At 40.4% G+C, this 27,411-nt stretch overlaps 1 protein-coding gene across 4 annotated transcripts in view; it reads right to left on the bottom strand.

Annotated features, from left to right (window-relative positions):
* LAMP3 (lysosomal associated membrane protein 3) overlaps positions 1–27,411 on the bottom strand; it is a 36,147-nt gene that overhangs the window by 3,388 nt on the left and 5,348 nt on the right. Inside the window, exons 2-6 of one of the 4 annotated variants that reach the window (XM_072752591.1) lie at positions 24,870–25,612; positions 23,511–23,639; positions 13,005–13,062; positions 9,660–9,830; positions 4,888–6,902 (exon numbers count right to left, since the gene is read on the bottom strand). In XM_072752591.1, the coding sequence (XP_072608692.1) occupies positions 6,733–6,902; positions 9,660–9,830; positions 13,005–13,062; positions 23,511–23,639; positions 24,870–25,612 (1,271 nt within the window). In that variant the 3' untranslated portion in view covers positions 4,888–6,732. Of the gene's footprint in view, positions 1–4,887; positions 6,903–9,659; positions 9,831–13,004; positions 13,063–23,510; positions 23,640–24,869; positions 25,613–27,411 lie in introns of those variants that run through there. The other 3 variants (XM_026007184.2, XM_072752592.1, XM_072752593.1) reach the window with 3 other exon arrangements.

Genomic DNA, 27,411 nt, shown 5'->3' with positions numbered 1-27,411 from the left:
AGAAAAACATGGTGAGGGCAAGGATTTGTAAGGTAAAACTGCATGTCACCTTAGTTTTAAACCAAATGCAAAGAAAATTTTAATCAAAATTTCAAATATTTGAATAGTATCTTATAAGAAAAAAGAAAAAGGACAGATAAGAGACTATATCCATGAGATCCTTGCTTAAACCAATATTAAAACAAATCAAGGATTAATTCTCACCTGAGGTCAGAGAAAAAAGAATCAGGAAGGACCAGGGGGGAGGGAATGATAGAGACTCCAGAAAATGACACATCTGTACAAGACAGGAACTGTGTTTTTCCTACACTATTTGATGTGGCAGTGGACAATATTTATATAATTTTAACAATATATACATTATTAATTTAACAAAAAACAGTGATATAACCATAAAGGGAATGGTGTAAGAGTATGAAATCATCTGCCATAACAAGCAGTTTAAAGCTAATAAATTAAGAAATAAGAAAGCTTTTTAACTTTTTAAACAAGAATTATTGAGATAGTTATCATAAGAAATTATAAAAATTAGTTAAAAGTACTTTGTCTCTTAGAGGAAGGACAGGGGAAGGTTGCTTTTCATGATAAGCCCTTTTGGAGTACACAATTTTGTCACATATACCTTTTTTTAAAGATTTATTTATTTATTTTAGAGAGACAGAGCAGACACACATGAGGGGCAGAGGGGCAGAGGGAAAGAGAATCTCAAGCAAACTCCCTGCTGAGTGTGGAGCCTCACATGGGGCTCAATCCCACGACCCCAAGATCATGACCTGAGCCAAAATCAAGTTGGACATTCAACTGACTGAGCCACTCAGGTGCCCTTGTTAAATACATATATGATATATATGTATATATATATGATACATACATACATATCAATATGATATATATATATCAGTAAATATGTTTCTGAGATTTAAAAAAGAACATCAACAAATTAAGAGTTTAATTTGATTAAAATGATTTGGAAAAAAATACAAAAATGTCAAAACAAAATGTAAAACATATACACTAACATAATTCCACCACTAGGAACTTATACTAAAGATATATTCATTTAAGTACACAAAGAAATGTTACAATAATCTCAGTTCAAGAGAACAAAGTGGACAATCTACATATCCACCAAAACTGTAAAATGGCATATCTGTACAACAGAATATAATGGAGCCACTACAAAGAATATGCTAGATCTCAGCATGCTGATGTGGAAGTTCCCTAAGATCTGTGCTGCTTTGCATGAGCCCAAACAAATGTGCATGTGTGCCTGAAACGAAAAGATATGCAAGATGCTGGGCAGGGGTAGGTGGGAGTGGAGAGCAATTTCTACTTACCATATAGTTTTACACTATTTAATGTCACATTGCATAAATGTTTTTTAAATGCAGAAAAGTACACAAAGAAAATAATTATCTAGGGCGCCTGGGTGGCTCAGCGGTTTGGTGCTCAGCCTTTGGCCCAGAGCATGATCCTGGAGTCCGAGGATCAAGTCCCACATCAAGCTCCCTGTGTGGAGCCTGCTTCTCCGTCTGCCTATGTCTCTGCCTCTGTGTGTCTTTCATGAATAAATAAATAAAATCTTCAAAAAAAAAAAAAAAGAAAGAAAGAAAAGAATTATCTAGTCACCACAGTCCTTCCACTTGAATGAATCACTGCCAACCTTGAAGGCATTTGCTTCCTCTGTACATACATGAGAGTGTGTGTGTGTGTGTGCACATGCGTGTGTTTATGTGTATGCTTAAAGAAACATCACTATCTTTTAAAATAGTATTTTCTCACTATAAGTAATTAAGATGATCTACGAAAGCTCACAAAGCTGCAAAAACTATAGGAGAGGAAGAAATCTCTTCCAAGATTCTTCCAACTGGTTTAAAAATTACTATTAATAGGAAAAAACATCTAAGTTTTATTATGTGTGCACAGAAGGTTGATATTAAAATTGATACCCAAAGAAATAACCAAGAAAGACAGTTTTGATACATTTTAGACAAATAGATAATAGGTTTATGAGGAATTGACAGAATAAAGGAAACATGTTTGAGAGCTTCAATTAGTAGGGAAGTTTAAGTGGAATTTGGACTAAGATAGCAGATTAGCAAAAGGTAAGGGGTTTTGTTTCTATAGCTTTATTGCCTTTAAATCTCCTTTCTCTAGTGATAAGTCTTTTTACTTTACTACAGAGAGGATAGCTTTTTTTTTTTTTTTTTTTTTTTTTTTTTGAGAGGATAGCTTTCATATGGGAGATTTATTTCCTGCTTTTAGGGCGACAGAGGAGGATCTATGAATGTTGTTTCTCAAGTAGCTTCAATTCAAAATAATCAGTATGCTGTGGTGGTACATTTTGGGCTGCCCTCGCCTGAACCCTTTACAAAACCAATCACCTGAAAAGCACCCATCCAGAAATTATCCTTGCTAAGTCATGGACAAATATGACTTCAGATGTCTCTCTTTACAGCTATAAGGACAGATGGGTAGAATAATAAATACAAGTACTTTTATTAAAATAGAATCATGCAAGTGCTATTTAACCAAATTTGTTGATTTTAATTTAACTTCATTTCATTGAAGAAAAAAAGCTAAAGGAAAACTGGGACAATTACCAAACTTCAAATAAATGTATCTTTGTCACAAGATAAGAGTTACGAAGATCATGAAAGATCCCTGTAAGGTTCAAATAAGAGATTATAAATACACACTAAAGGATTATGAAATGCATTAAGAGGGTTATGAAGTAAATGACAGACATGGATTTTCTAAACTGTGTTTTCAATTTAGACAAGATCTATTGATAGTGTTTTGAAAGATTAGCACTAGCAGATTCCCTTCTAGCTCTTTTCTTCCCAACTCAAATTTTGAACATATTATTTTTTTAAATCATTGTTTGAGTTTACATTATTTCAATTCTATTTGATAACTGCCATTCCTATAGTTTAAAAAGTTTGTTTCAAATATATAACACATTGGCAATTCAAAGTCAAAATAATTCAAAATGTTGTAGGTTGAGATGTTCCACTTTCAGCATTGCCCCATCTTTTTAATTCCCCCTGTCATAATCACTTTATTTATTTGAGAGAAAGATAGAGAGAATGCAAATGATGGCAGGGCTTGAGGGAGAGGCAGAGGAAGAAGGAGAGAGAATCTTGAGCAGACTGCACTGAGAATGGAGTTAGAGGTGGGACTCAATCATCATCCTGAGATCATGACCGGGGCTGAAACAAAGAGTTTGATGCTTATCCTGACTGAGGCACCCAGGTTCCCCAATGATATATTTTGAGTAACTTCCCTACACATATATAAATATGTATGTTCTCATTCTTTCTTATAACTGTATTCTTTTATGGGATGTATCTGTCCCAGACTGATGAACATTTCATTTTTTTTATTTTTTGCTATTATAAATAATGCTATAATGAATAACCATGTAGATATTTCATATACAAGAAGGTGTGACCTTATGGATTTACAGACCCATAGTTGTTTCATGCTTTTTATATTTAACTACTTAAATAGATTAAATCCCCCCCTTTTTTTTTACTGTGGCTTCTCTATTCCTGAGAGATACTTGTTTATATCCTTCTTTATAATGTGGCTTCTCTCTGATCTTACCAAATTTCATTGTCAAGCATTTTTTTTTTAAGAAGAGCTCATTGGTGTTGTATCCTTTGAATTATTTCATGTTTGAAGATATCTGTCTACTATCTTAATAAATAATATTTTGGGGTCACACTTTCTTTCCCTTAGGGTTTTGTAGACATTGGTTTATTGTTTATTTGCTTTAAATTATTGTAAATAAATCTGAGGGCAACTTTAACTTTCCCCTTTATAGGTGATACACTCTTTTGAGGAGGAGAGAGAATTCATATGTCTAAGGAATTATCTTTAATGTTCTATAGCTTAGTTTGGATGTATCTCAATGCTAAACTTTCTGTGTCAGTTTCTTTTTTTTCCCCTGGGACACACTATGCTCTTTTTTTCCTGGGACAAACTTCAGTAATTTATCTTAAGGAAAATTTCTGAAACCATCAAGTTTATCTTTCTTCTATTTTTAACTCTCTATTTCAGAGGCACCAATTATCCTTACTTTAGATGATCTGAATATCTTCCATACCTAGCACCTGCCCTATAATTTCATAATTTTAATTTTTATCTCCATTAACTGCTGATTTCAGTTATTTTCTCTATGAAAATAATTTATATTTCAGCTCTACTGCTTCTGCCTCTTACTATTTCTATTTATTATTAGGTGTTGCTTTGATACTCAAAGTGTTCACTTGTAGGAGTGAAATCTCCCATTCACCTCACTCTTTCATTATAACACTTCATCCATGATTTCTCGTTATATGGAATTCACACTCTTATTAACTGATACTCAGCAAAAAACTATTGTCAGGGATTTCTCTCCATTCCTAAAGTTATGTTTTCTTTGCATTTTGTCAACCATGTTCCTTTCTAACTCTCCTTTAATTGTGGTAAGAGAGACTTAAAAATTACCATTTCAACTATTTTAAGTATACACTTCAATAAATACATTCACATTTTTGTGCAACCACTATCCATTTTCAGAACATTTTTCATTTTGCAAAACTAAAACTCTATAGCCATATTTTGATCTAATCATATTATTTTTATTTATTTTGCTGCAGTAATTTTGCATAGAGGTCATAGAGCTTGTTTTCATCTTGCTTATTCTTTTTTTTTTTAAGTTTTTTTTATTTTTAAGTAATCTCTACACCCAACATGGGGCTTGAAATGACAAACCCAAGATCTTGCTCGCAACCCTCATCTTGCTCACTCTTAAGCATCTTATCCATGACACTGCATTTCCTTCAATATCATTTGGGTAAATTAGGGCCTTTCTGCCCATTATGTCTGAGATCGGTTAATGTTTCCCATTGAGCAACCTATTTGGATTCTATCTTCTTTTTTGTACCTTGAGAATTAGCTATAGCCTGGGGGTAGCCTGTGATTTGGGGTTGGCTCCCCAGTTCACTTCCATCAGTCTCTGTGTTGACTCTGCCTCTTCACAGTACCCATTTTCACTACTCCTAGATGAGAAGAGATAAAATGACCGTCTATTTCCCTCCCGTTTTTTTAGGAATGGTAGTAAGCGTTCATAAGATTTCTTTTTTCTCTCACCATATGGCTTCCTGGTGAGTGTGGTGGGGGGAAGCAGATGCCCAGAGCCCAGCTCTGCTGTCCACTCAACTGTTCTTCTGAATCTTGTTTCTTTTTTGTTCACCAGTTTTAAAAGGTAATCGCAATAGATTGTATCTCCACTGCTACTGGTGATTTTAAACATTCTTCCTCGCCCCTCCCCCCATTAGATAATGAGGAAGGAAAATTCTAGTCCCTATTTTTTTTAAGATTTTTAAAAAATTTTTATTCATTCATGAGAGACACACACACACACAGAGGCAGAGACACAGGCAGAGGGAGAAGCAGGCTCCATGCAGGCAGCCTGATGTGGGACTCGATCCCGGGACTCCAGGATCACGACCTGGGCCTAAGGCAGGCGCTAAACCACTGAGCCACCCAGGGGTCCCGTCTAGTCCCTATTTTAACTCTACTTTTTCATTTCATATGTTTCTATAATATTTAAAAGAAAAACTTAAACCATCTTCATGTATTTCCTGTTTCCATTTTTTTCTTAAAAATTAAGAATCAGTACTGCAGAATAAATCATAACCATTTTAAACAGTTAATGAGGCAAAACCAAAATTCAGACACACATTTATACACATTCGCTAATCAATGTGTTTTGAAATTCACACATAATTCTTTAATCACAACACATTTGTGAAAACCTAGAAACAATAAAAATTCTCAACAACACAATAAGTATATTATTATATACTGTTGATAGCATATTCATGATAGCAGCCATAATAATGACACTTTGCACCTTTGCACAGAGAAATGCTTATGATGCACAGGTAACAAAGGATTCCAAACCGGGTTCTCTGTATGCTCCGGTTTGTAAAATATGCATGTGAGGGAAATATATCAAAATTAACAATGGCTAGGTTCTCTCCAGGTGGGCATTCGTGAAGGTTTCTATTCTCTCTAGGTGGGTTGCAGAGGGAGGGGTGAATTCAGGATGCTCCACCCTCCACAGAAGATAAAAATGGGGGCCTAAACCTGCAGGACCCGCAAGCAGCAGGTGCGCTAAGGGCAAGGGGCAAGCACAGCCTGCAGGGGAGGCTCGCAGGGGCGGCCCGCAGCGCTTCCTGGGAGCGCCCAGCACCTGCCGCGGACCCCAGAGAGTGCCCAGCAGCGCCCTGCAGTAAGCTGCGCACCCCTGGACCCCAAGGCCGCTCCGGGGGATGCCAAGGGCCCAGGGCCGCCTCCCGCCCCTAAGTGAACTGCCTTATTCCTCTCTTCTTGATTTTAATTCCCCTTCTTTCCCCATGTGCTGTGGGAGAAATTTCCACACACTAGACCAGTAACCTTCCTTTAGTCATTCTCCCAGATGGTCATGGCTGGGTGCGATGTCATACAGGACCTCTGAGATACCCCTGAGGTGGAGCTAGAAACAGGAGTTGGAGACGGAGATGGTTGATTCCTGCTGGAGGAACCTGTTGCAGGGCCTGCTGGAGATGGAGAGACACGGCATCTCTCCGAAGGCTAGCCCTCGCTGGTAAACCGGGTCACAGCCCAGACTTCCCTCAACATCTCCTGTTGTAAGGAGGGAACAGGAATGTCTTAACACTTGAAACGTCTTAGAGGCTCTTAAAGCTCTCTTGAAGCTGCTGTGTGCCCTCTCGACCCCCTCACTTCTGAGAAAATGGAAAGAGATGAAATCCTTCCAGGGAAAGCCAGACCATCCTCTGGATAAGCAGTGGTTAGAGTGCTGTTGCCAAATTTCATAAACTTCCTGTTAAAAACAGTGAGTGGCACTTCTGGCAAATACAGAAAAACGAGAAAACCTTTTTCAGGAAAAGCAGTTAAAACCATTACTCACTGTTTTCTCCAAAATAAAAACATCAATTCTCCTATTTCCTATTTTTTTTTTTTTTTTAATGCAGACTCCAGGTCCAGCAGGGAGCTCAAGGCCTGGCTTGAACTCAGGACCCTGAGATTAAGACCAAGGTGAGATCAAGAGTCACTGAGCCACTCAGGTGCCTCCTCAATTATCCTCTTTAAACAATGTAAAAATTGTTTAAACATTGTAAACAATTACAATGTAACAATGTAATGTTTATCCTCTTTAAACAATGTAGGCGGTTGAGCGTCTGTCTTCAGCCCACATGGTGATCCTGGAGTCACAGAATCAAGTCCCACATCCCTGCATGGAGCCTGCTTCTCCCTCTGCCTATGTCTCTGCCTCTCTCTGTGTCTCTCTCATGAATAAATAGAATCTTTTTTTAAAAAGTGAAAAAAGAAAACTGTATTAAAAAATAAACAATATAAGAAAGAAAACCATGAATAAGATTGTAAGCTGGGGATCACTGGGTGGCTCAGTGGTTTAGTGCCTGCCTTCAGCCCAGGGCATGATCCCGGAGTTTCGGCATCAAGTCCCGCATTGGGCTCCCCGCATGGAGCCTGCTTCTCCCTCTGCCTGTGTCTTTGCCTCTCTCTCTATGTCTCTAATGAATAAATAAATAATATCTTTAAAAAAAATTGCAAGCTATATTTGATAGAATTTTCCTCCACTTATCAATCTCTCCCAATCAGGAATCCCTGGCTTATGATTTTTTTTTGGTAAATGTTTGCTTACAAGGAAAGTGGGTGGTGCCTTCAGCTTAGGTCATGATCTCAGGGTCCTGGGATGGAGCCCCATGTCGGGCTCCCTGCACAGCGGGGAGTCTGCTTCTCTCCCTCCCCGCTGCTGCTCCCCTTGAAAAAGAGGAAAATGGATAATAATCTGGGGTAATCTACCTATTCTTTCTGTTTGCCATTCCTGATTCTTTGGATGCTTTGACCCCTGGCTATAATGGCCCAAATTAACAAAATTACAAGGATAGGCTAGAATCAAATAAGAATAGAGACAAAGCAGAAAAAAAAAATGTGAAGGAGGCAGACAACAAATGAAGGTGAAAAAATTGGTTAAGAATGTGGCAAGTTGAGAATTATATGAAAGGGGAAGGACGGGAGGGTATGAAATGAAAAGGTAGCTTTTCTATGTTTCCCTGTGGGCACTGCTAAGAGAGGCCAGATGTATGTTGCTGAAAGGTTTTATTTCTCACCTCTGCTATGACAAGGTTTCCCACTTGCTCACTTCCTGCTTCACAGAGGTTCAGAGGCAGAGGAAGAGCAAGTGTGTACCTTATTTTTTAAGATCACATGATTAATTACAGAGGCTTTTCAAACCTTCATCATGAATTTTTAAGTTTCCTCAAGTTGGAAGTTTTGAAACCAGATGACAAAGTGGGTGCCACACCTACTAAGAAATTTTTAATATTTTTATCTTAGCACTGTGGTAAAGGTCCAAAATGGAGGCAGAGATTTCAAGATTCAGACAAAACCTACAGAAATCAGGGGGTCTGAGGCCAGCAACACTTTAATCCTTCCTCTGTTCCATGCTTCCTAGCAAGTATATCAGAAGATTTTTGTAGGCACATTTTCAACTTTATAATGGAACTCAAAGATAAGTTTGGTTCACATTACAGAAATGGAATTTACAGCTAAACTTTTAGCTAAATCTATATATGAAAATTGAGAAGTACTCGTAATGTTTTTAGCTATTATGAGAGGAAGGTTTTAGAAACTGAAATTCAATTCCTAGACATACATAGAAATCTTCTTTTTTTTTCATAGAAATCTTTATAACCTGTTTCCCCAGAAGGGAAAAAAAAACTTTCAGAAAGTCACCTTGGTCTGCCCCTGGCCTTCTGCCTAGAACCTGCTTCTCTCTGTGGGGAAGTTGCATAGAACTCAAAGCAGAAGTTACATAGAAACTAAAACCAACTATAAGGAAGCTCTAGTCAGGGGAATTGAGAAGAGGGAGCCCAACAGAGTATATATTTCTATGTTGAATTATTGCAATTTTCTCTTTTCTCTCTGCAAGTGGGAAAGAATCTATTCTGAAATCTTGAGTTTTAGATATTACTAATAGGATCTTAAAAGTTTCCAAATATACCTGAGTTTCCCAGTACTCAACAGTTCGGAAAGGGAAAGTTGCAGATGGTATTTTCTGACTTTTTGATTGAGTATGTGTGTGTGTGTGTGTATTTGGAGGAGGCAGGATATGTGTTTTGGTTTTACCAGGAGAATGCATCCTGTTGTCGAGAGTGGTGGATATGAATGAGTTAAAGTAGCTGATTTTTTTAAAGATTTTATTTATTTATTTATTCATGAAAGACACAGAGAGACAGAGACACAGGCAGAGGGAGAAGCAGGCTCCATGCAGGGATCCCAATGTGGGATTCGATCTGGGACTCCAGGATCACGCCCTGACCTGAAGGCAGGTGCTTAACTGCTGAGCCACCCGGGCTTCCCTAAAGTATCTGATTTTGAGATTGGTATTGACTCAAAGGAATGACAGGAGGGAAAGTTGGACAGAGAAAGCTTGGCCCTAAAAGCTTTGTGGAATCATACTGTCATGGAAACTCATGTGACCCTTGTCCCTTTGACAGCTTCACACACAAATAACAACTTGAAACTACCCCCTGGGTCTCTGAAGTTTATGCTTGTGACATGAGGAAGACTCGACTTACCATTACCAAAGTGGTCATCTTCGAAATCAAAGGCTTGAAATTGGACATTCATTGTTTTCAGTTGAAAGTGGGTTGACAGCTGGATGCTCTGTTCGCTCACACATTTGAAGGAATGCCCAACCCCAGTCTCGAACATCACCACAGAGCTTTTCATTCCTTGGTAGATTTTCTCTGAAAACACAAGGATGACATATAACCACATCTTAGTATGTATCCATTGAATTTCAGCTGTTCCCGGGTGGCCCATAGGCAGTTAAATGGCCTTCGTTCAGATGTGGCCTTCAGGGTTTTGCCTTTTCCTCGTGAAGAACCCCTCTGGTGCTCTTGGGGACTTTTTTCTGGTATTATGTGGTATAGGCGGGCAAACACATAAACTGGAATGTACTAGCTTTGGAATGAGAATTTTTAGGACCTTTTTCTTCAGTTGTCTTAAATCATTGGGGGCAGCATTGGTGGGGACAAGTGTCAGTGCTTGGGGACTACAGAGAAGTGCCCACAAAGCCCTCAGAAATAAGTGACGGGCACTGAGGGGGGCACTTGATGGGATGAGCACTGGGTGTTATTCTGTATGTTGGCAAATTGAACACCAATAAAAAATAAATTTATTATTTAAAAAAAAGAGAAGTAGGTTGCTTTCTGTGACAGTCACATGAACCCTTAATGAATCAGAATAGACATACACAGTCACCTAGTGGAACATTTGCATATTACCAGACTGTATTAATCTAGCAAAGCGATGGGCTAATCCCATCATTAGGAGGGGTTGTTACATCCATCCATAGAAACCTGGTAAAGAGAGCAGCCTATCTCTGCCCATCTGAGTGCTTTTGGAAGAGAAAGACCTGTTCAAGGACTGGCGCTCTACTATGACAGGTATACCCTTTTCAAGGAAACATATGCTTCAAGGCAGATGGGGCTAAACATCTTAATCATATTATTAACTCCATTTGCTGTAATTCTGTTCACCAAACACCCTTCTGATAATACTTTGGCTTCTTGAATGGGAGAAAATCCACTGGTCAGAGGACCCAGCTGTCTAGTCCCCTTGGTAGTTACCATAAGAAATAGTTCCATGATAAATGCACATATTTGCATTTTTATTTTATACATTAGTTTCATGACCTTGGTTTAAATGTCTTCTTGAAGACACAGACAATACATAAGGCGGTGCTGACAGCCCCCGCAGTTGAGGACCAGACTATGGACCTTAGTGAATTCACCAAAGTTGTGCCTGCGAGGAATACCCACGGGCTGCTAATGAGGGAACCTGAAAGTCTCCCTCCTTTCCTGCCTCTGTGGGTGTGTTTGCCTGTGTCTAATGTAGCCTTCCACATCAAGGGTCTGCTTGCTATGCAGAGGGGGCCATGCAAATACTCTGCATGCACTGTCCTAATTCTCATACAATCTTTTGAGATCGATTCTACTGTCTCCATTTTACAGACAAGGAAATGGAGAGTTGGAGAACTGAAAACATTTGCCTAAGATCCTACAGCACAGCTAGTAAGTGGTATTTGGACTCAAGCAGTCTGATTCTACAGTCTGCTGTCTTGACCACTATCCTATTGTGTCTCCTGACCATTACTGTACTATGTACTGTAGATTCTTGCATATATACATGCAAAAATCCCTCATGATGCACTCCATTATCCACGTTCACTACTATATCATGTCTTATATCCAGGGTAGTCCACTACTATGACTCCCACTAACATTACAACAATCATTACCTCTGTAATTACTGCTACCACCACCACTGATATGTAAATTATCATTATTGTGATTTCTACAGCTCCTGCTACTACTGCTGAGTCTGGAATTGTTGAGTTGTTGTTTTATCCCCTTTGTCAGCCTCTAGCTTAGCTTCTGGTCTGACTTTCCCTTCTCCTGTTTCTTGAGACATTACTACTCTATTGCTGGTTAAAATTTAGTCCATGCTTTGTGATATCATTTGCTAATTTATGTTAGAATTCACAATATGTATTCCCCAGCCTATATGAGCACCCTTGTCTAAGTGAGGTACTATATATGAAAATGAGTCATCAACTTGACATCTTACTTACTTTTAACCAATAATCATTGACAACATCCTCTTGAACAGCATCAATAAAATATATCTTATATTTTAAATAGACATTTCTCCACATTTTCATTTCTTGGCAAGTTTCTTTAGTATAGGTTCCTTAATAAGATAAGTTTAAGCTAGTCAAAAGACAGAATTTTAAAAAAGAGAAAAAAGACATGTGTGGTACCTGGCACAGAGTAGGTGCCAGCAATGGTTTGTTATCCAAGTCTGGGCTTTCCAGAGAAACATTTGAAACCTTGAGAAACTCATCTGAATTGGCTGGGAGCATTACTTTCCTAGACAGGAACCTTAGAGGAGTTCTCTCAACTGGCCCTACTGTGGCTAATTCTCTATATAGCAACCAAACTGAATTTTTATAAATGTAAATTTGATATACCATTTCCCTACACCAAACCCTCCTATGGCATCCTTTCACACTTTAAACTAAAATCCAAAGTTCTCACCTTACCTTACCCACAAGCCCTACATGGTCTGGCCTGGATGACCCTCAGACCTTATCTGCTGCTTTCTTCACTCTCTGGGGCACACACAGTACTTGCTACTCCCTGAACAGATGAGCAAGTTCACTTCTAAGGATTTGTGTATCTGTTGTTCCTGCCACCTGAAAAAAAGGCTCCTCCAGGCCCAGAGCCCCCAAATGGGGATACTTCTCCTCTCAAACTTCCCCTCTTTAGAGATTCTTTCCTCCCTGAGGGCTTCCCAAAGGTCCTACCAAGAATATCTTTCTAATCCTCTCCCCCAGGACCTGCTTGTGTTTGCTCATAGAACTTAACACTACTTAACTATTATAATTTAATGTGTCTGTTTATGGTCCTCTCCCCACTTCTAGAATGTAAGCTCCATGACAGCAGGGACTATACATTTGGATAATAGGGATTTCTATTACAGGGCTTGGCACCTAGCTGGCACTAACTACAGTTTTGTTTTGTTTTTGTTTTTTTGTTTTTGGAGGTTTTTTTTGTAGCATGAACGCATGATTCCAAGAGTCTAGAATAAATTGCACCATCAATAGCAAATCTGTCCAAAAGTCACTAAACTCCTTACAGTTGCTGATAATGATCCCTGACATAATGTACTCCAGCCTCCTTCATGAGCAGATGAGCAAACTGAAGCAAACAAAGATGTAGTACGTTTTCCTGGTTACTTTCTCAGTCTGTCTCTCCAAAGCAGCATCAAAGATTAGCAAATTCAATAGGGTGTGAAATGAGCTAACCTGAAGCACAGCATCACTGCTAGTGGAACGGCCTTCTCTAACTGCTTACCTGGATTTGAGACCGTCAAATAGGCTCCCACTTCATTGATATAATATGAGTTTTCATCCTGTAAAACAGCAGTGTATTAACCTTTGGGCAGTCTTTTTTTATGTTAATGATCCTAGTTTACAAACTTTGTTTAGGCAAGGGGCAGCCCCGGTGGCTCGGCAGTTTAGCGCCGTCTTCAGCCCAGGGTGTGATTCTGGAGACCGGGGATCGAGTCCCACATCAGGCTCCCTGCATGGAGCCTGCTTCTGTCTCTGCTTCTGTCTCTGCCTGTGTCTCTGCCTCTCCCTGTGTGTCTCTCATGAATAAATAAATAAAATCTTAATAAAAATAAAATAAAGCAGCACTGCCTCATCTCCAACAAATAATCTCTGATGCTTACAGGAATGTGAGAAGTCCACACACTGTCCTAAAACTCATCATTAAAAAAAAAAAACTTTGTTTAGGCAAGATTCCAGCTCTTTGACCTTTGATATGGGGTTTTGGGGGTGTATTGGTATGGAGCCATAATTGTGTCTGAAAAGTTCAAAAAAGTCAATATACCACACAATAAATAAATAATAAGCAATAGTTTACTCCTCGTCCCAAATTTCTCTACTGCATACTTGTTGCTAGAGCCTAAAATTCAAATTCCACCACTCCAGAGTCCCTTCAGTTAGGCCAAGTTTCTCCCTGTTAAAATATATATACATCTGGAAGGTGGAGAGGTTGGAGGTGTATACATTAAGCTTTTACTAGTAATGAATATCTAGGTCAAACTGAGACCACTCATCTTCTTTTTAAAGGCAGAAATAACTTCAGCATTTAAAGATTTGTTTATTTTAGAGAGAGAGCAGAGGGAAGGGGCAGAAGGAAAGAGGGAGAGAAAGTCCCAAGCAGACTCTGTCTAAACTTGGAGACTGATATGGGGCTCTATCTCACAACCCTGAGATTAACTTGAGTTGAAACTCAAGAGTCAGTCATTTAACTGATTGAACCACCCATGTGCCCTGAGACCACTCATCTTTAAGGCTATCATGGGTGGACTTCATGGAGCTTATAAACTCTCTGGGAAAAACAATGTGTTCAAAATTTTGCAGGTATTTTCTTGGGGAGGGTATAGTATTGCTTTGAATAGATTAAAGGATTCATGTCTCCAAAATGATTAGATGGGGCTACCATGAGGGATTCTGGAAAGAAACAGCTTACTGAGATCAGGGGGTGTTCTCAAAGAGGACTTGGAGGTTGTGTTCAGAAATATTAAGCAGTGTTCCACATTTTATTCAGGGATTGTCCTTTTGGGGAAAAAAAAAGACCATTACAAACAGCCCTATAACCTCCTGAGACACTAAGAGTGTGAAACAAAGGGAATTGAACTGAGATATGGAAGGGTAAGTTGAAAAAGGAGGCCTTGGGGTTTTTAAAAGTAGGTGATTTGCAGTTACTTTTTGCAAACATTCATTAGAAACTATCCACAAGTAAGAGGTGCAAGAAAAAAAGAGGTAAAAAACAACCAAAATCAGAATCTGAAATTGAATTACCTTTAGTAGTTTCAAGTCTGGTCATAAAGAAAGTTAACAATAATTATCTTGACTACATTCAGTCTATCTATGTATTATTTGTAGATGAAATGATGATTCCCTATACAATATAAGTGTTCTAAAAATAGAAACTGTTTTAGTAAGGCAACTCCTACTGATACACTCAACTCTAGATCCTATAATTCATCGAATAGCACCTATTACATCCTGGCTTCTTACCTTGTGCAGGGCACTGGAGCAGACACTTCTATGCCATGCCTTATTTAATCCTCACAGCAACTATGAGAAGAAATGGAGGCTCATTGACTTGCCCAAGGTCACAGCCCTAATAGGTGCCAGGGAAAGATATGACTCCCAAGCTTCTTGTCTCCAAGTCTAGCATTTAATTTCTCTTAGATATACTCCAGATCAGGTATTGCTCTAGGTCCTGGAAAAGAATAAGACCTGGCTCCTTCCTTCAAGGTGCTCAGTCCTGGGTCGCAAAGGCAAAGTAAACAATGTACTTGGACCATCCATTTGTTTTAGAGAGAATATCTGTGACCCAGGCCCTTCTTTGGTCACTTTCACAAACGATCTATTCAGGTTATTCTTTGTTTGGGGTCCTTTTTAGCATAAAGAGACCTGTATTTCAGGGCCCAAAGTCACTGTTATAAGATCCCTAAGAGCAGAGAGGATCCACTGATGGGATTTAAGGAAGACAGTCACATAAGCATGACTTTGTTTTTTGAAATTTCTTGGCTGTAAGTATGAGATTGCTTTAAGGAGCAGCAGGAGAACAGTGATAAGGTGAGCTCTGAGCTCCATAGGGGACTTCCTAGAATCTTCCCCTTCCTGTGGCATCTCCTCCATCTATCCTCACATAAGGAAAAGCTTTATATTTCTACAAAGGCTTCACAGTTTACTAAGTGCATGCTTTTACCTACATTGCTTCCTTTGATCCTCATAACAGCTCCCTGAGAAAGAAAAAATATTATCAGCCCATTTTGCAGCTGAAAACAAAGAGACTCAGAGGATTTAAGAATCTATCTCTAACTCACATTGTTTGTAGGTGACACAAAGCAAAATCTGGTCTACAGGATCCTGCCCTACATTTTCCTCCATAGGATATGTGGGTATGGACAAACAATTTGTTGCACTAGAACTTTCTTTCACATTCCCTGAAATGCAGTTGTTCATATTTAGCCATCTATTGGAAGCAGGACCAGCTACATAATCTGTGTTGCCTACTATAAAACAAAAATATAGGATTTCCTGTTCAAAAGTCATTGAAGAATTTCAAGAGGGGACAGCAAAGCTTAAACCAAGCATGGGCCCGGCTGACTGCATAAGTTACATGCTCATGAAGCCAATCTTGATAGGAAGGGCCATTCCTGCTCCCCAAGAACCAGTGCTATAGGGCTAAGGCCAAAAAGGGGGCTTTCCAAAGCAGATGGCAGAGTGCTCACATTCACTGTGAATTCACCTTAATGGCATGACAGGATAGAGTCCGGAGCCCACATCCAGTTTCCTTCTATTAGCCAAATGTTTCCTGGGTTCTGAGCTGATGTCTATGGTTATGATAAAGGAAAATCATTTGTTAGGTGACTCATGTAAACAAAAGTGCAGGCAGATGTTTATTTTCCTTGAGATTCCAAATTTTATATAATTTATGCTATTGATACTAAATGAGTTTTATCTAGATAATTGTGCCCAATTTTTCTGTAAAGTTTTGAAATAGAAATAGTAGAATAGAAATAAAATTGTCTTTTTCTTTTTAAGTAATCTCTACAACCAACGTGGGGCTCAAACTCACAACCCCGAGCATCAAGAGTCATACTCCACTGAAAGAGCCAGCCAGGCACTCTGAAATTGTCTTCTATTTAAACTAGAGAAAAGCATTTATTTTTAGACTCAGAAGTTTAGAATTTGGCATAATGTGAATGGTAGTAGGGCTGGTTTATTCTATAAAAGGGATTGGCAAGTTTGTTTATGTAAAGAGCCAGATGATAAATAAATATTTTAGGCTTTGTGATTCTGTGTAGCTGATACTCAATCCTGCCATTGTAGCACAGAAGCAGCCAAAGACAACATGTACATAAGCGAGTGTGGCCATGTTCGTCAAATAGCACCTACCAAAACCTTCATTTATGGACACTAAAATTTGACCTTCATATAATTTTCAGGTGCCACATAATATTGTCTACCACCACCACCCCCCCCCGGCCATTTAAAAATGTAAAAGTCATTCTTAGGCTGCAGACTCTACATTTTTTGGTAGCTGTCTGAATTTGACCTGGGGGCCACAGCTTGTTAACTCCTGTTCCCCACCATCAATGGAAAACAAAGTTGCAGAACAAATCACTCGGCTAAAACAAAACCAAAAACCAACTATTAGGACTTCATCAATATAAAAGGGTTTTGTACAGCAAAGGAAATAGTCAACAAAACTAAAAGGCAAACTATGGAATGGGAGAAGATATTTGCAAACAACATATCAGATAAAGGCCTAGTATCTAAAATCTATAAAGAACTTATCAAACTCAACACTCAAAATAATAAAAAATCCAGTTAGGAAATGGGCAGTAGACATGAACGGACATTTCTCCAAAGAAGACATACAAATGGCCAACAGACACATGAAAAAATGCTCAATATCACTCAGCATCAGGGAAATCCAAATCAAAACCACAAAGAGATACACCTCACACCAGTCAGAACGGCTAAAATTAACAAGTCAGGAAATCACAGATAAATCACAAATAAAATAAGATGAAAATTGAGAGGGAAGTAAAGCATAAGAGACATTGAACTCTAGGAAACAAACTGAGGGTTGCTAGAGGGGAGGTGAGTGGGAGTATGGGATAACTGAGGGATGGGCATCAAGGAGCACACATGATGTGATGAGCACTGGGTATTATATGCAACCGATGAATCACTAAATTCTACCCCTCAAACCAATAATATAGTATATGTTATTAACTAAATTGAATTTAAATTGAATTTAAATAAGGAATTTAAAAATTAAAAAGTAAAAGAAATATAAAGAGAGTGGTTAACCTTCTCTTTGGGAGAACAAAGCTTTGCTAAGAATTTTTTTTTTTTATAAATTTTTTTTTTAATTTTTTATTTATTTATGATAGTCACAGAGAGAGAGAGAGAGGCAGAGACACAGGCAGAGGGAGAAGCAGGCTCCATGCACCGGGAGCCCGACGTGGGATTCAATCCCGGGTCTCCAGGATCGCGCCCTGGGCCAAAGGCAGGCGCCAAACCGCTGCGCCACCCAGGGATCCCTGCTAAGAATTTTTTAATGCCAATTTAAAAATTTCTTTTTGTTCCTATGTGACCTAGTTTGAGTTGTCAAATCTTTGAGAACATTACAAAAGTCTAATTTTTGTAATTAGTAGGATGGGGAAAATTATAACAAAATTACTCTCTCAGTTTGATGTGAAGATGAACCGAAGACATCCATGTAAAAAACTTATTACAGTCTTCACTCAAATTTTGACCAGTGTTATTCACAACAGTGATAATAAATTAGATTGCCCCTTCCCAGTAAACCTGTCTCATTGAGCTCAAATGATCATTTTTTTGTCTATTTCTTAGAGCTCAGATCTACCACAAATAGAAAGAGAGAGCAAGGAAGTTAAGCTTCGACAACCCTACTGATTAAAGAAACAGAGCCTAAACCTCAGCTCTGGGGGATGAGAGACAGGTGGGTACAGAGGAAGGGGTGGAGGGTTTGGGAGCTTCAAGCAGATGTCACACTTAACCCAAAGTGCGAGGGAAATTACAGGCTATTCATTATGCAGTTTATAGTATCTGCTTTCTCCTCTGATGCCCACAAAGTGATTCTCTGCCAGATGTTTTTCACATTTGGGGTTCAGGTTGGAAAGCAACAAAGATCTATCATGTCAGATTCTTGAAAACAAAGTGAAAATCGTTTGTGAACCTATCAGCATGTCAAAAGGGGTTAAGGACTTCTAACAGCTAAATGTGGCACTTCAGCGCTTACAATGTGTCCATTTGAATGGACCACTTGCTGGAGTCCCATCTCACCATTCAACCGATGGGATGCTGACACAGTGGCTTCTCATTGCCAGTATCTAAGAGCTCTGCAATATCTGGTCAGAGGGGTCCTAATTCCCCAAGGGTCCTAAACATCCTCCTTAACAAAGGACCAAGTCCAAAGCAAACCAGCCAATTGACCTGCCCAAGAAGGGCATTTGCCCATTTCAGCAAAATGCATTGTGGGAGTGTCATAGTCACAGATGTTCAGGATGTGGATTTTCTCTTCAACATCAATCAGGCCTTTTTGCTCAGTGTTGTTGTGTTCTATGACAAGAAACCTTTGCTCTGTATATTGCAATGGGAAGCCAAAGAGGCTGTTTCTTTGGAGCTGCTGGTCTACTATTTGGCAGTTTGGCCAAGAGTCCCTGCGAAATTTAGATTCATTCCTTTATGGATTCCTTACCTCATTCAACAATTTGCTAAAGATATGCTATGTACAAAGTCAGGGCTGGGCACCAGCAATAAATCACAGACACACCTTCAGGACAGCAAAATGTGCAGTTAAGGGAGGTCAGGGGATAACCAGTGGAGGGTTGGGAAACCAAAAGAAGAAAGTCTCCCAGTTTTACTTGGGATGGAGGTGGGGCCTGGGGCAGTGGGAAGATTTCACAGGGTAAAGATAATGGAGCCTGTCTTAAAGCATGAATGCACAAGGGGCTGAGGGGTGGGAGAGGGCATTCCAGGCAGAGGGAAAAGCAAAGGGGAAAATGGGGCATGAAATAACACAGTATACCAGGGAAGCTCTACATAGTGCATTCTGAGGGTGTTCACATTTGAACGTTGATAGCAATTCTCAGGAGTCTGTAAGTTAAGAGGGCTCCAAATACCCCTGCAAGGCTCTGGGTAAGCAGCAGGGCAGTGGGCAGCATTAGCTTACCAGATGTTGGCTGGGCAGGCCAGAACATTGCCTGGCTCAGAGTGCACCCTCCTAACCCCAGAGCACACCCTCCACCCTCCACCCCCACCTCCCTACCCTGGCACGCCCAGACCACTGATCGTTTCCACATCCCATCCCAGAGTCAGGGCTGGAAACCTTAAGCTGCCCTGACAGCCAGGTTGATGAGAAAGAGGTAGTGCTGAGCATGGAAAAATTAACTCAACACAAAGTTACTGAAAGATCTTCTAAAACAAACTCTCCTAGCAGGAAGGAAGCTGTGGGGTGCGGGGGTAGGGAGGTATATTTATCTTGCACCTGGAGGGCCTGAAGGACTTTCAGTTTGTTACCTTAATCAAATGAGACCCTGACATAGAAAGGCTTTCAGTTCTTTAAAAAATGAAATGAGAGAAATGAGAAAGGAAACCTACCTCTCCTAACTCCGTTATGGGCCAGATGCCACACTCAGCATCACCACATATGATGGACTGGTTCACCTTCACAGCAGCCCAACAAAATAGGTAGTGGTTGGCCCCATCTTACAGAGGAGGAAACAGGCTCGGAAAGAGAACTGGTGACTTGTCCATGGCCACATAGAAATGACACGGGAATGAAACGAACTGTCAAGGAACAGTTCGGGATGCAAGTTTTCCTTTACGTTTCTATTATTGGCAATATTTCAATTAAAAAATTACAAATTATTGTACATGTTTTGAAACCTGAAACTATAGCATATATTTCTTTTATTTACTCCCATAATGTCTGGCTCAGTGTTTGGGACACATAGGTGTTCAGTAAATTCCTATTAATAAACTGTTAATTCAGGCTTGCTCACCAGCATCCATTTACCATTCTACAATTTGGTTCTCATAACATTTATTATGTTCTAACTAACATAAACTATTTTCCAAGACTCTTTTTCTCTAGAGCAGTAGTTCTTGGCCAGGGGTGATTGTCCCTCCCCCCCCCAGGGGACATTTGGCAACGTCTGAAAATATTTGGGGTTGTCACCTTGGAGCTGGGTGTTGTTACTGGCTTCCAGCAAGTGGAGACCAGATATACTATTCAATATCACACAAGGCACAAGATAGCCCCCATCACAGACTTATCTGGCCCCAAATATTAATACTGCTGCTGTTGAAAAGCACTGGTCTAGAAGGAAGCAACATTTTGAAAAGTGGCTGACAGTATTGCTGAAGCCATTTCTCCTGTGGAAGAAACTAGATGGCTTTCCTGCCTAAATGCATTTGACACAGACCACCAGTTAGGGCAGAGTGCCCACAGGTCAAATCTGGCTTACAACTGTGTTCTGTTGGGCCAGCATTGTTCAAGTCTTCAAAAAAAAAAAAATGTGTTGCCAACATTTAAAAATAAAAAGATCTGGATATTTCTGCCTTGTCTTGAACAGTCAGAAGATCTGATAACACTGGTTTCTTGTTACCACCCAAGAGAGATAATATGTAAAATATTTGACAACTGACATAGTAGGGTGGCAGCCACTCAGAATGTATACCCCACCATCTGGAATGAATGTCCACTGTGAACGACAGTGACAGTCCCCAAGGGGAGATGCCAGCCAGCCACTGACACCGCCAGCCAGAGCTGACGAGTGGCTGCCCCTCTGGGGAGGATGGGCACTCCCTACACCACCCTTGTGTCTCCTCACTTCTGAGGCTTGCCTCTGTCATCTCATTACTCCATGTTTTTCTTATGCAGACTTAATGGGAAGATGAAGTCTTCACCAAAAGTGGGAAAATAAAAAAGAAAGACTGCCTGTTTCAAGGAAAAAAAATTTTTTTATTAGCCTACTTCTTTCATTAAGCTCTATGCTTAGTCCCTGTAATCCTTGGGTTTGTGGCCACCATTTTAGCTTAAACAAGTTCTCTTTTAAAATATGGAAATTCTTCTGAAGAATTCAGGCTGATGGGAAAATTTACTTTCTATAAGCTTCTTTGCTTTCCTCATGTTGTAGAGCTAAGGTCAGCTGCTTGAGAAACTGGTGCTGGGGAATGAAATGAATAAGGTGAATTTGGTTGGCAGGACCTCGGCAAAGCATCTATTGCAAGCTTGGGGCCACAGATAGTGTGGCTCTTCTTGCTCCTTCCAGAAAATGGGTGGAGGGAGAGAAGGCCCTGCTGCTCCTTCTAGCTCTATCTCAGTATTCATTTCCTACCCATACTTCTGGAGGCACAGAGATTTGCAGAAAGGTAGGGGTTTAACCTTTGGGTGGAGTTTGGTCAAACAGAATCCAGCCTGAAGGCATTGGAAGGGCAGGCATATAGGGCATCAGGAGACAGAGGAGAGGAGCAAAAAGAGACATTGAGGGATCCCTGGGTGGCGCAGCGGTTTGGCGCCTGCCTTTGGCCCAGGGCACGATCCTGGAGACCCGGGATCGAATCCCACATCGGGCTCCCGGTGCATGGAGCCTGCTTCTCCTCCCTCTGCCTGTGTCTCTGCCTCTCTCTCTCTGTGACTATCATAAATAAAATAAAATTAAAGAAAAATGTTTAAAAAAAGAGACATTGAAAGGTGCCAAAGAAACTTGCAGGCCTGCCTAAGGCAGTGGCCGCTGCATGCTACAGACAAACGCTGGAGTTTTCTGATGCCTTCCCTCAGACAGTTACTCACACAAGCAGTAGTCTGGGTGGAATCAAGCTTTGAACTGAAGCATAAATACTTGTGCCTGAACCCTCTGCCCTTTTGCTGAAGTGACTTTAGAAGAATTCCAGGCCCCTTTGTAGGTTTTACCTTAGCTGTCCAGTGGTAGAGAACATATTCTGCCCAGAATGTTCTGGTGTGAGAGAGAATGTTTTGCCCATTTAATACCGAAAGCAAACCTCTGGCTTCTCAAGTGCATTTCTACCTCAAGGAAAACCATATGCACAAGGAAGATAAAGCCTTGGACACCAAGTTAAGAACATCAACACCCTTTACTGAACATTGTTAGGTGTCAAGCACTGTGCAAGACCATTTACATATGCCATTTCTGATTCTCCCAAGGATCCCACTAGGAGATGTAATTATTTCCATTTTATAGACAAGAAAATGTGCCTCCACCAGTCCAAAATCGTGTGGCTGATAAGTATTATGGCTGAGAGCCAATATTGACTTGTTTCATGGCAATGTCTATGCTCATTCCTCTCCAAGCTAAGTGACCCCAAATCTAACTTAGGGGTCACATTGGACAGGTTAAGAAGGAAGCCCACACCAAGTCCCAGCTGCAAAGGTCCTCTTGGCACTTCCTTCCCAGCTCTTACTCGGCCTATTTGAATGACACTTCAGGAGAAGCTGGGACAAATCTCTCCTTTGAGAGTGGGGTGACCACCATTTTATCCCCAAGATATTTGTCCACTTGAGTCATTGTAATCATAGCTACTGGCTATTGAACATCTGCTTTCCAAGTACTAGACAATGCTTTTTACACAGATGATCTTTAATTCCCTTTCCCCATTTCTCAAGTATTAAAATAAAGCTCAAACAGGTTAAATTGCCTGCCTGATGTCATAGGGAGAACAAGTGACAGAGTCAAATTTCAGCCAAGACTCTCTAACCTCATGTCCATAGTCTCTCTACTCCACTCTGTTGTCTACCCCTTTCGTAATACCATCTGAAAAACCCAGTGTGTGGTTAGTCCCTGAATTTTGCCTGCTGCATTTGGAAAGAACCCATTGTGACATTTGACTTTGGTCTTATAATAATTCTTTTTCTGTGTGAGCACTGGGAATTTCAATGGGCCTATTGATCTATACAACTTCCTCCTTTGGATGGTTTGCAAAGGGCACCTGTGGCTGGGTTCCCCAAGGCTAAGTCTCCCCTAAGAGGCATTGAAGCCCTTCTTGGGCTGCACAGAGGAGGCTGAAGGGGGAAGAAGGTAAACATAAGATGTCGACACTTCCTTCCTCTCCATCTCCATGCCCTTCTTTCTTATCGGGGAATATCTCAAAAGGCTCTGACATCTATTTCCTTTGGAACTTAAAGTCAAGTGTGGAGTTGCACCACTGGGTCCGAGGGTGAGGAATAGGGAAAGCAATGCTAGAGCCAGTTAGTATGAAAGAGCTCAGCCCTTACCTTAAAAAATGTGAGATTCACAAATCCACCCTGGAAATTCAAAAGGAGGTTGGATTTTTGGGAGCCACAGTTCCCAGAAGTTTGGGTTGCATTGGGGTCGATGTTGAAGTATCTCTGAGGTGAAAAAACCTAAACCAAATAAAATAGAGCAGATCAATGAGAAGTAGATGAAAACTCTAGCTAGGGAACCAGAAGCACAGGCTAGTAAGTGAGCCTGAGACTCAAGTCATGTGAAAATTTCAAAGTCCCTAAAAAACACCTCTCATTCCCAAACTATGTTCAAAAGATTTTTTTAAAGAAAGAGTTCTCCCACAGGAAGAGTTCCTCAATCGATCATTTATAGCCAGTCTATTCCTGATAGACTGCATGGAATTTAATTTTTGTTAAATTAAGTATGTTACAGGGTACTATAGGAAAGGCCTTGTGGAGGTTTCACAAAACCTGTGTGGAAAAACAAAGTATTATTTTTACAGTGATTCCTTTAGTAATCAAATCATCTTAACCCCACTCCCACCCCATCTAATCTTCTTGTTAACCTGGACTTTTGATACTAATGTCACAGCTGGCTGGAACCATGGACCATGTAAGCCAAACCCTTCACTTCACAGGAAAGTGCTGAGGCCTGAAGTCATCAGGAGGGGTATGGTCCATCTGGGGTCACCACTGAACACACCCCAACACTCCTCCCATGTTGGCTAAAAAGTGTGAGGTATACATAGTTACAATTTTGTTGTCTGTCTTCATCCAGCCAATCATTATCAGTTTCTATTTTTATATGTATTCTAAAACAGATTCATCTTTTTTATAAAAGATTTATTTATTTATTCATGAGAGACACAGAGAGAGAGAGAGAGAGAGGCAGAGACACAGGCAGAGGGAGAAGCAGGCTCCCTGCAGGGAACCGGACATGGGACTCGATCTCAGATCTCTAGGATCAGGCCCTGGGCCGAAGGCGGAACCAAACTGCTGAGCCACCCGGGCTGCCCCAGATTCACTTTTTTTTTTAAAGATTTATTTATTCATGAGAAACACAGAGAGGAGAGAGGGAGAGAGAGAGGCAGAGACACAGGCAGACACAGGCAGAGGAAGAAGCAGGCTCCGTGCAGGGAGCCCAACGTGGGACTCGATCCCGGGTCTCCAGGATCAGGCCCTGGGCTGAAGGCAGAGCCAAACCACTGAGCCACCCAGGCTGCCCCAGATTCATCTTTTAATGGAGCACCTTGGAGAAAGAGGAGCTTGCAGCTTTTTTTTTTTTTTTCATCAAAAGACACAAGATGCAGGGGAATATTTAATCTTAGCAAGACACACTGAACTCAAACTTTTTGAAGACAGTATTACAGTCGTATGGCCCCAACTTACCGAGCCTGTGTCTTGAACCATAAGCTCTATCCCCATCTCTGCTTTGATGCAGAGCCTGCTTCCATTTAGAACTTGATAAATTCCAGTCTTGGGTGATGAAGGCCGAGGTGCAAGAGTGGGCCCAGAAGCTGGGGTGGCAGGTGAGGCCGATTGCGTGGTGTTGTGTGCTGCTGTGGTTGGTCCCGGGGCATGAGTGGATTGAGCAGACTTGTGACTGGATGTGCTGTTATGTGTTGAGGTGGACAAAGTTGCTGGAAGGGTGGTCTGGTTACCAAAATGGGTGGTTTTCCTAGTTTTGTGGCTGAGAGTTGAGGGGTTGGTTCTTGTATGGGCCAATGGAGTGCTGGTGGTTGGCAGTGAACCTGGGTCTGCACTAGGGCCAATTGTAGCCTCAGTGACTGGAGCAGCTGTGTTTGAGTTATTGGGTGTGACGATGGTAGTGACTAGGGTGTAGATTATTGGGCTGCTAGATGGGGTGCTGTTTGCAGTTACCAAGGAAGTTGTTACTAGAGTTTTTACTGTCGTGTGTGTGGTTGGGGGCTCAGAGCTGGAGGTTGTGGCAGCTCTTTGAGAGGCGATATGACCATCCATTGATCTTGCTGCTAAAGTTTGGCTAGGTACTTGGTTAGTTAGATGCAGGAAAGGTTTTGCTGTGGCCCGTACTGTTGCTGCTGTTGTAGGTTGAAAGTCCACAGTTTCTGGAAACACTTTTGCTCTTATTTGACTGCCATAATGCAAAATCACTGCAAATTAGGAAACAAAATGTTACCATGCTAAGAACTCACATTAGTGAGTCCCTTCCCCACCCTAAAGTGAATTTCTTCACTACAAATTAAAATTTATTTATTTATTTACTTTTCTCTTTGAGATAGTAACTTTATTGCTTCCATATATATATTCAGAAATGTAATTGCTGGATCACATGATCACATGGTAGCTCTACTTTTAAGTCTTTTTTTTTTTAAGATTTTATTTATTTATTCATGAGAGACAGAGAGAGAGAGAGAGAGAGAGAGAGAGAGAGAGGCAGAGACACAGGCAGAGGGAGAAGCAGGCTCCACGCAAGGAGCCCAACACAGGACCAGATCCTGGGATCCCAGGATCACTCCATGAGCCAATGGCAGGCACCAAACTGCTGAGCCACCCAGGGATCCCCCTACTGTTAAGTTTTTTGAAGATAAATATGACTTATTTTATGATTTTCAAACATGCTTATTTGCTTTTAATGAAGAATGCGTATATATTTAGATTTGGGTGAAATTTATAAGAGTATAACAATGAAGTGAAGATCACCAACAATTCTACCACAAGGCCACAATTTAAAAGTTTGGGTTGTACTCATGTTTCTTACAGGGTTGTGATCATACTACAGATATTCTTCTGTGTCCAGCCCCTTTGTCTATGGGGTGTGGTACTAGCACCACAAAGTGGTCATGCTTAGCTAAATATCTAAGCATTGATGCCCTTTCATTCCCCATCTTCCAATGTGAATCCAGATAGTTCTGGATGGAGAGTGTTCCTGGGTGGGGTGTTGCTGTAATGCCCTGATAGAACTGGAGAGCAGCAATGTGGTAAAAAAGACTTACATAGAATTATGTAGTTTGCAAACAATCAATCATACAATCCTAGTTTTGAAAGGGGTCTTAATAATCATCTAGTCCAAATCCTATGTGATATGTGAATTATATCTATGAATATTTCCATGTGTTCATCCAATCTATGCATAGTTACTTCCAATGATGGGAGATTTGTTTCCCTTGCATTTTTTTATTTTGCTGTCAGTTTTTGTAAAGATAGATCATTCCTGTCATTTCTTTACATCACCAGGCTTTCTCAAGTAGGAAAGAAAATTAAGCCATAATTACTGTGATGCATCTGGTAGGCAGTCCTTCATAGTTTGACTTAAATGCCAGCTCTTCAGAGAGTCTTCCCTGTCATTCTTATATAAAATAGCTCCCCACCCCATAATTCCCCAACACAGTGTTATATTCATTGCCTGCACTGCACTAATCACAACTAGTAATTATATAAGGGGATGGTATTAACATATTTAATAGTAAGCCTGGCCACACAGGGTATATCAGCAGAATAATAGTCCTGATTATATGTTTATTTGTTGGTTTATTGTTGACTGTGCATCTCTCCCACTAGATTTAAAACAACATCAAGGTGGAGATTGTATTTTTTTTTCACCACCAGTACTTACACATAGAAAGTATTCAGTGCATATGAATTGGATGAATAGATAACTGGATGGGTAAATGAGGATAATAGCATGGTAGACCTTGGATTATTATAAGGCTCAAACAAATTGGTTTAAGTGAAGTTTTGCTAGAGCATCAAGCATACCTATAGTGTATGTTATTGTCACAGGTTCTCTCCTAGGACATTCCTTAAGGGTGGAAGGTCTCTGGCTCTTTTTCAAACAGAATAGTTCTATCCTTGCCTCTTCCCAAGCCCATAGCAAATCAGAAAGCTGAGCAAAATGCAGATGATGTTCCTTGAGAGTTTATTATCAGGTATCTGAGAGATGTCTCTGTCT

This window comes from Vulpes vulpes, chromosome 3 (genome assembly GCF_048418805.1).
Source record: "Vulpes vulpes isolate BD-2025 chromosome 3, VulVul3, whole genome shotgun sequence".
NCBI classification, from domain to species: Eukaryota; Metazoa; Chordata; class Mammalia; order Carnivora; family Canidae; genus Vulpes; species Vulpes vulpes.
The sequence above is the reverse complement of the archived record's forward strand: the minus strand, read 5'-3'. Positions and strand labels throughout refer to the sequence as shown.